General features: G+C 40.3%; 1 protein-coding gene across 2 annotated transcripts in view; it reads right to left on the bottom strand.

Moving 5' to 3' along the window:
- Positions 1-6,768: 6,768 nt before the first annotated feature.
- calcr (calcitonin receptor) overlaps positions 6,769-10,160 on the bottom strand; it is a 50,710-nt gene continuing 47,318 nt past the window's right edge. For both annotated transcript variants that reach the window (XM_048229521.1, XM_048229522.1), the window contains one exon: positions 6,769-7,112. In XM_048229521.1, coding sequence (XP_048085478.1) covers positions 6,819-7,112 — 294 coding nt within the window. In that variant the 3' untranslated portion in view covers positions 6,769-6,818. The remainder of the gene's footprint in view (positions 7,113-10,160) is intronic.

Here is a 10,160-nt window from a genome sequence, read left to right as displayed (position 1 = left end):
CGTCTCTCTCTCTCTCTCTACTCACTCGCTTCACAGGCCTGTGTATGGAAGCATCTGTTTGTAAGGGGCTGGTGGGGGGTGGGGTGGATGATTCTGTTCTCGCTTGACTTCACCACTACAGTAGACATATCACTGTGCCCAATCCCCCATCCTCAAAATGGGAAATGCCTGCAGAGCTCCAGAGGAGAAGCCTGGCTTGGGTGTAAGAGATGCTGGGTAATTGATTGTCAGGACTGAAGTCCCTCTTTTACCAGAACTTCCAGCTTTGATCTCAAATGGATGATGGCTGCCTACCCGATGTCAGCTCCCGCACACCCACCTCCACCTGCAACCCCACCCCCAAACCCATCATATCCAACCTGAAGAGCGGCAAAATCACCATCTGAAGTGAGCCTTACTGAAATATTTCTGCTTCCCCCCAAATTTGAGAATAGTGGACTGTCGACATAGCCCACCCCCACCCCAAGACTTTCCCCTGGCCGGTCCAAGGATGTGCGGCGGCTGTTCGTAGCAACAGGTTTTTGCCTTTTTTATTTATATCCTCGGGGTGAGAAGAGGAAACACATTATTGCCTATCCCGCTGTGTCTGAACAACCTTGTAAAACATTTTTTACTACCGTGAAAGTACAGGGAGATGGAACGTTTCAACATTCGGCTATTCTCGCTCTCTCTCTCTCTCCATCCACTGTGTACGCACTGCCGAACGCCATGGCAACCCCCCTCTGAGTCCCATCTCCTGTACACATCCATCATGTTCGGAATCCTGTAATTATATAAAGCATTTAAGACTCCATGGCAGAACCGTTTTATTCCATTTTCCTCTCTACCTCCCTGTCTGGGTATGGTGAAAAATGATGGTGTTTGAGACACTGGAGAGACATTGATCAGTAATCTGTTAAATTCTGTGTTGATTTTTTTTTAATCAAGGGCAATTAACGCTGATGGCTCAAACTCCACAACTGCGCTCATTAAACCTATGGCTAGCAGTTATGCAAAGTTTATTCTCAAAATGAATTCAACTTTTCATCAAATACCCAGCGGAGTGCAGTGCAGATGATGCACAATTGTCACCAAGCAACGCCGTCCATATCCTGTTGATTAACTGCTTGTGCCATGGGGTGTCAAGTAGCTTTAATAAATCTACTTTTTTCTTTCACAGCAGAAGGAAGTGATGATCAAGGCCATGTTATGGAGACCTTTTAATAGAAAACAATGATTTGCCTTGCAAATGTGCTAATGGCATAATATTCTTATGAGGACCCTCAGATGCCTGAAGAGGGAAAAGTCATCCTGGATGTTAATTACCACTCTCCTCCTTACACGGTGAGTGTAGGGGGCAAATGGCTCTAAATATGTTTCAAAGAATGTCATTGAGAAACTAGGCCTACTAAAAATGGCCAAATGCAAGAACATTATTGCTTGTTCTTGTTTTAGTTCAATTAAATGAAATGTTGCATTAAGTTATAAAACTGGGACTGAAATTTGCTCTGAGACCACTTGAGTGGCTCCGAGCTTGTGCTTTGTTTTGAAGTCTTATCCACTGATGTCCACACAATGAAGTGGCCCTTCAGAAGTAGTTTCTCTTTCAGTTGATTAGCAGTGAGCAGTGGATCAGAATAGACTTATGAGGGATGCTAATTTGTCAAAACAATCACTACATGAAGTGCCTTTGTGCCTGATGGATGTTTTATAGACTAGACCCTCTGAGGTTTATCTGCACTGAAAAAACAAACCAGATGTCAGAACTCAATAGGAACCACTGCAGTTTTGAAGAAGTGCTCTTTATTATGCTAATGTGGATTACATTTTCTTTCTCTCTCTCTCTCTCTCTCTCTCTCTCTGTGTGTGTGTGTGTGTGTGTGTTTGTGTGCACTTGCATATCAAATGGCATGTGACTGGGGGTGTTTGCAGGTTTATTGTATTGTGTTTATTTTTAAGAGCACCTGTGTTCTTGTAATTCAATTTTGTAGAATTAGTTAGACAGGCATGTTTTGGTGATACCCTACCCTATGTGCTTGTCTGGTTATGTTCATTGTCAACCCTAATGTGCGTGTGTTAGTGATATTTCATAAACTAATAAAGTATGAATTACAGTAATTAACAGATTAAATTGCTGAGTACTAAACCACCAAACACCTGTGATCATTTCTATTTGATGATTTAATATTTTCATTTCAAAACACAAGTAAACAAACAAACAAACAAACAAACAAAAAAAAAAGTAAATGATCTAAAAGGCTCCCAGCTGCATAAATACAGCTCCACCATTAGCCTATTTGATTATGGAGAAATATTACTATGTAAATGGATCAGCAACCTAATAATGTTTCCATTCATTACAACCTTCAGCATAATCCTAAACTCACCCATATTAATGAGTTTTTAAAGTGGTCCTCAATTATCTCCATACTGTATGTCATGAAATGTGCATATTTATGTGATGAGCTATGGAATATACTGTATGTGTGTTAAAGATCAGCAGACAAAGGTGTATATTATAAATATATTTCTGATTGCATTAGCTTAACATAGAAATGGTTCAGTCTGTGCATTTTCAAAAGAATGACATAGCCATCTTAGAAAGCATTGCACCGGGAAGGGCAAACAATGAAGGAACAGGCAAAATATTGTTTGAAAAAATTATGCTTTAAATATTTTCACAGTGTCATTGTGGAATACATATTTTACACAGAGCTTTCAACTGACAACCTTATCTTACACTTAGCCGACATACACAGTAACTATCTGCCATTGTGTTTACTGTCATAAGTGTCAAAAAACAAATTTCAGTCCATAGTCTTCACCGCTTTAATTGGAAAATAAAAAGAATGAGAAAAGGAAATCAAAGATGTGTGATGTGATTGTCAATTTGACACTGTGCGTCTGAAAAAAGGGGGTTCAAATTGAGCATAAGTGTCAGTTGCAGGAATCTATTAGGTTTTAAGTAGGCTACTGTTGCATCTACTTGTTTCTGACAGAAGGCAGGAACAAATATAACAAGACAGAAGAAAACAGAAAAAATACAAAATATGGAGACAGAAAATGACAAAAACAAGGCGAAGAAAGAAATAAAGAACATTTGCAATAGTGTTGGGGTAGGATGAGCTATTTGGTATAGGACAAAGCTGTTTGGTAAAGAGGAGAGCTGAGGCATTCGCTGTTGTCTGCTACTAGCGTTAGTGGTAGCATCGAGACATGCCACTACTTATAGCCTCCACTCACTTCTTTTCAGGGATGCAGCTGGCCCTGTGGAATGCTGTGTGCACGGAGGCTAAAGGAGCGCAAAGGAGTTTGCCGCTAACTGAGGAACAGAGCACGTTTGTCAGTCCAGCACCTGCATGGAGTGAAGCTAAACGGGAGTGACACCCTTAACAGAAATATCTTGGGCCGCTGTTAAGAGCCCTAATTGGTCCTTTATGGAGTGCTAAAATTTTACAAGTACGCGGATCCATGAGATGCGTAAAAGACTACTCGGCAGACATGGTTTGACAGTTTAAGGGTGCACTGCCCTTAAAGACCACCATCTCTTACTGGGTGCCATCAGTGTTTCCACAAAGCTGTACAATATAAGCTTACAAAACCTCACGGCTTCATTAAGATGTGATGGGATATTACTTACCCCAAACACATAGGCTCATAAGGCTGATCAGTCAAGTATTGGCCAAATTGTACTCTCCTGCCATCAAGTCTACTGTTGTTTTTTATCCTGGCGGTGTGTTAAATTAGTCCAGGCCTTGCACTGTATAGTGAGTTGGCTTTAGCGGTAGTTTTGCTTACATTTTGCAGCAGAGAGGGGCCTGAGTGGCCACGTCTGTTATCCAGGTTAGTAGGAGTACGCTGGCTTTTTTAAATGAACAATTCAGTATAACAGATAGCAACAAAGCATTATATGAGTACCTAGGCAATTGAAACACACACGAAAATTAGTTTCCAACTGAGAATATTTAGCTGTGCTTCAAAATAGATCCCAAACGCTTTTCCATCAAGAAATAAGGTTCCTCATAAAGTTGAGCAAGAACCAATACATTTGCTTTTAAGTAAACATAAATGTCTGGCTGTACCCTATAAACAATGGACAGTTTGATAAACACTGAACACTATGACTGAAGTGGGAAATGACCGTTGTCCACAGCAACAGGAAAAAGATCAACATAAACAAGGTGACACTGTTGTTTTTTTTTATCTTAGGTCTACAGGTATGTTAACATAAAGAAGAAATCTGAGCCACATTTCACAAAACAATAGATAGAATCATAATTTACATCATCAAAGGAAACTGGAGGAAAAATACATAATCTATTCTTTGTATATTTCCTTTATATACATATGTAATTAATGTACAGGTTTCATCATATGCTCAGTGTTCATAGTATTTAAATAGTACTCATCATTCATTTAGATAAAAATATGCTTAAAGAAGCTTTTCACACCAAAATGAGCCCTTTAAAAAAAAAAAAATGTTGTTCTTGTTCTGAAACATTCCTATGATTCTCATGTTTTGTCATTTCCATCTGCCACAGCAGGAAATTAGAGCTTGATAGAATAATTAAAAAATAAAGAGAATATGGCAAGATGCTCAAGTGGCCTCTGTTTACCATTAAAACCACTTGGAGCCCAGCTTAATATATGCGGTCACATTTTTTTTTTTTTTTTTTTTTTTACTGCATGTTTTACAGAGTGACAATTAACTGTTGAGGAAAAAAAGTGAACTGAGGGCTAGATACTGATCACTTGAGGTCTGTATGAGTACTGTAGCATTCAGAGGAGAGGAATTAGAACCTGCACTCTGTGCGCAGGTGTTCCATGTAAGACAATGGGGGTCAAAGTAAATTTTCTTGCAGTGAACAACTGCACCTTGAAGTGCTTGTGCAATTGATGAGCTTAAGGACAATAATGAAAAGACAATACAAGTAAAGTTCAGTGCAAAAATTTTGAAAAATTAGTACAAAAGTTATGCATGACACACCGTCGTATGATTGAGTCACGTACGTCAACTCTTCCGGAGTTCTTTTTTTCACTCTTTAAATTGAGTCATTCTCTATCTGCCATACTGTACTTGTGTCACTTGTAGTAAACTCACTCAGATCGTTTGTTACACAAATTAGTGCAAAAACACATTTTGATTTTTTTTTCCTTTACGTGTCATATCTTTCATCTGATATCAACCCCTTTAGCTACAGACTTTGATTCAACACACCAGATAGGGGCAGCCGTGGCCTACTGGTTAGCGCTTCGGATTTGTAACCGGAGGGCTGCCGGTTCGAACCCCGACCAGTAGGCACGGCTGAAGTGCCCTTGAGCAAGGCACCTAACCCCTCACTGCTCCCCGAGCGCCACTGTTGTTGCAGGCAGCTCACTGTGCCGGGATTAGTGTGTGCTTCACTAATTCACGGATTGGGATAAATGCAGAGACCAAATTTCCCTCACGGGATCAAAAGAGTATATATACATACATACATACAGATAACATGTTGACAACAGACACATGGGAATGGCTTTTTAAGTATGACCCTTTAAAAGAATGAGCGTTCATATGGATAAAAAAGACAGAACATTGGTTTGTTAAAATCATAATTAAAAACTCACATTATAAATGAAGGGAGACATCCACACAGAAATGACTGTAAAATGAAGCTCTTTGCTTAGGAACATACAACTTTATAGGCTACACAATGCAATGATTTCCAATGTTGTGACCATCTAACTCTTTATATTTTAATGGGTTTACACGACCCAGCACTATGCACAGCACACATACGGAAGTATGTCATTCTCTCTCTCCCTCTCTCTCTCTCTGTGTCTCTCTCTCTCACTCTCGGACGTTTTTCTCTCCATGCACTCTTTTTTTTAGACAAAAACACTGAAAGCACAGCTGCACTAACATTACAATCAGAGGCCTCACAAGACAGACAAGCTATTTTGAGGTTGCAAAATAGCAGTCAAGAATAAAAAAAAAGAACAATTTCCCAGAAAACCCCTCAGCAGACAAATGTTGGGTGAAACTGGTGAGAATATATGCACAAGATTCCAGAGCTTAGGCACAGGGTAACACTTTCAACTGCTCACCCAACAGAGGAGTGTGGTGTGTGTGTGTGTGAGTGTGTGTGTGTGTCTAGATGTTGTTGCGTGGTGGACTTGTGTTTGTGTTCAGTCTCAGTTCCGATGCTTGGTTCTGTAAGTGGTCTGATGGCTCTGGCTTGGTTCTGTGAGGGGTCCGAAATCTCCACACGGTCCACCGGCCACCACAGCCTTTGGTTCAGGGTGAAGCAACGTCTGGGTGGTGGACCATCAGGTCCCGTCATGAAATAGCTTACACACACCTCTTCTGTTTTTCTTTCAATTATTCCATTTATTTGGCCTTTGTTTGTTGCTGTTTGTTTGTTTGTTGCTGTTTGTTTGTTTGTTTGTTTGTATGCTAGTTGAAGCAGCAGGAGCAGCAGCAGCAGCATGTTAAGGACGAACCCAAATGAACACACGCCATTTGGATGTCTCTCAGGAGATGTCTTTGCCCATACACCCACGCCAACACATGCCATTTCTGTTTTTCTTATGTTGTTCATTTCACAAAGCTATAGTTTGTTTTTCCATCATTGCAATCCATCATGGCCTTACTCCTTTACCCGCTTCCGAGGCTGGCATAAAGGGGAAGCCACACAGAGTGGATGTGAGTGGGTGGGTGGTGGGCAAATTTGCAGTGTTCGGAACACAGAACTTTCTAGGTGTTCTCCACATTACATGACCCCCCACCTCCAACCCAACACTCCGCAGGCCACACTCGGCAAGTACTCCCCTCTCCACGAACCAGCGCCCCCTGCTGTTCAGGAGGCCTCCTCTCGCCCCCCTCCTCTTCCTCTCTCATAGGCGTAGGTGTAGGTGTAGGTGTCCCCAAACTTGAGGGCAACCAGTTCGCAGTCCTCCACGGGCCTGCCGTTAGGCTGCTCCCCGACCCCATCCCCTCCTACTCCTCCGCAGTCGTGATGGTACATGAAGTTGGGCACCTCGGTGATGGAGGTGGCAGTGTAGGAGGTGGAGCGCATGGAGCAGTGCTCTTTCCTGCGCTGGCCCCACTGGGCCTTGTACTGCACCCACTGCCTCTTCAGTGCCCCCTGGACCTGAACACACAGGAACACAGCAAAGGGTTCTGGAGGGTTAGACAGCTGAGGAGCGACTGGCAAATTCATCAACATACTGCCAAGGTTATGAGCCTAATATGTGAACAGTTTTGCATTTCCCAGAATTTAATGGAACTGCTCAGAGATGAGCTGCTCGGAATAGTAAGTAACACTTTACTAGATGGGTGAGTGGATAGCCTATTCATCAAACCATACATGACATAAATGCATAATATATTCAGGAAAAGGGGAGGCAACGTTCACGCACTGTGTTACATTACTGTGGTATAAATGTAAGGTAATTTTCTTCCAAATAAAAGTCCTTTTTAGCAGACATATTTTCAAGTCAACTGCAATTAATAGCACTAAATGACTTGGTCTGGCCCCTTCTGTTCTCCGAGTTATCAATTGTCCCTATGCTAAAGCAAAAGAGTTTATGGGCAATTCCATGGAAAATTATTTTTTGTAACATCCATAACGCCAATAAAATGTGATGGTATGATGTGAATGATTACATGAAATTTGAGCATTTGCTATTTTTGGCTGAAGAATGCACATGAGAAAAAATGCATATCATGAATTTTATCATTCACATCATACAAATGCCAAGGCATTTCACTGGAGTTATGGATGTGACAAAAAGTCCATTTTCCGTGGAATTGCCCTTATATTCAATATTTTTGTGAAATGTCTTTAATTGTGTTTGTACTTTCATTTTCTATTCTTCAAAAATCACTCAAAAGATACAGACTGAAAATGAAAAAATAGGATGAAATTAAGTTAGGTCCACTATCTCAAAGATACACTATGCAATATTCTTACTTTAATATAACCATTTCGAAGCCAATTTGATGGTAAATGAACTTGTAATAGGCGAATCGTTCACCTAGCATAGCTATACAGCATAGACGTAATGAGTCGTTACCGAGACAACCAGCCATGCAACTTCAAGAACGGCGACCCGACAAATCTCGCGAGAATCGTGAAACATTACCTTTTTTGAAGATATAGCTCTTTGGAGATAGTTTTTGCCTGTTGTTAATCCTTCACCTCCACAACAAAAGCATTTTCATTGTGTACAGGGGGTACAAGTCACGAGAAATACCTAAACCTGCATAGTATACCTTTAACTGAAATTCTCGTAAATAATTGATCGCATCAAAATATTAATAAAAAAATTATATTGTCAGAGGATAAATGTAATTTGATTGTTAGGCTGGCTGCAGACTGCCGGTGTGGCGTGAGTGTGTCAGCTGTGTGGAGTGTCCGTTTTCATATCGGCTCCCATGTTAACAGGTTAAATAAGTTAACTTACTATCGGAACTCCCCCTATTATCGTCAGTCCCGTATTTCCACCGTCTTGCGTGTATAGTTCACTTAATATCCATTTCTATACAAACCAAGACGGCGGACTCCTAAAGAAATGCAAATTACATTTTACCGTGACTCGAAGAGCTGTAAACAGTGTTGTAAGGCTGCGTGTACACAACTGCTTGGAGCTCCAGTGGAATTTTAATTTCATGACGAGAATTCTCGGTCTAACCGTTCATGTGCAGTTGAAACGGTGTAAATAGGCGACCCATCAGGCCAGCACTATAACTCCGAGCGTGGTAAACAAAATCGGATATTTCAGGCAGTAAATGCTCCCGTTAAGAACCAGACCAGATTTTGTTCTAATCTACACACCTATGGCTACTGAAAAATGTAAGGTTGATTTAGCGAATGTTATTAAAAAACATCGTTCTTTTAGAATTTCTGAACAAAAGTGGTGATAATTGGGGGTGTTACGATATCTAGCTTAGAAAACACTAACAGTAGTTCATTAGGAGCTGTGTGGTGTTAGTCCTACAAGCAGTTAAGTGAGTAAGTTAGTTGGGCACTGTTCTTTTCCTTCTTGAACTTGTTGCTTATCTGTTTTATTTTGATAGATATAGCTGATTAAACAACATCCTTTTTACAACTGTAATATTTTTTTTTTTTTTGAAAAAACAATAAATCCACAGTTATGTAACCTAGTGTATGAATATGAATTCTTGTTTTATGATGCATTTATAAAGATATAAACACTATTACAAAGACACACACACACACACACACACACACACACACACACACACACACACACACACACACACAGTGACTCGTCTGTTCAAACAGGTTTTGCTTGATCGAGCACATCAGCACAGTTCAGAAAGGATAAAGTCAATGGTCAAAACACACATGTGGTTGTCAAGCTCTTTGTGGACATGCTGGGATGCGACAGGCAGTTTTACCTCAGATTTATCCTGTCTGAAGTACACTGAAGCCCTGTCTGACTAAGCTGCAATTTAATTTATTGCTCAAAAGACTCCTCACCAACACCATCAGTCATGCTTTGTGTTGCTTTGTGCTTTTTGAGAAGATCTTATAAGACTTTGTTGAAGAACTTTTTTATACTCTACACCTTTGATTGGTATTTCATTCTTTATCAACCCACTTGTGCAGTCAGGCTTGGGTTAGGATGGGGAAGGAGTCATAAAGGAAGCACTTTTGTGGAAAACAAATTAGTGCTTTAAAATGTGATGGCTTTGAACCAAACTAGAGCAGTGACCAGAGACCATACCTCTTCCTGGAGAAAACCTACGATACATGCATATGGTCACTCTGAACGGGCTCTGGAGTTTTTAACAAAGTGTTCTCTCTATGAACTAAGAAATTACTTTTATGGATGAAAATGGACTAACAGACATTTTGAAATTGGTATTATATTTAATTCAAGGGTTTAATGAACTTGACGATAATGAAAACCATGTTGAATGACTATTTTTGCTGATAATTTGGCAACTGCAACTGTTTTCCTTGCACTGCACCCTTTGTCAGTTTATCCAACTAGACTGACATTGAACTCTGCTAAATTAAAAAATTAAAATAATAAGAAGAATAATCTGACATCACAGCTAGCATAGGTTCAAAGCAATTCTCTAACTCCCCCAGTTTATTTTTCCATGATCAGACACAAATCAGTCAATGTCCACATTCACTACAAAGGCAGTAGTCAATGGCATCAAC

The sequence above is a fragment of the Alosa alosa genome, chromosome 20 (assembly GCF_017589495.1).
Source record: "Alosa alosa isolate M-15738 ecotype Scorff River chromosome 20, AALO_Geno_1.1, whole genome shotgun sequence".
NCBI classification, from domain to species: Eukaryota; Metazoa; Chordata; class Actinopteri; order Clupeiformes; family Clupeidae; genus Alosa; species Alosa alosa.
Note: the sequence above shows the minus strand (reverse complement) of the source record. Positions and strands in the feature narration are given on the sequence as shown.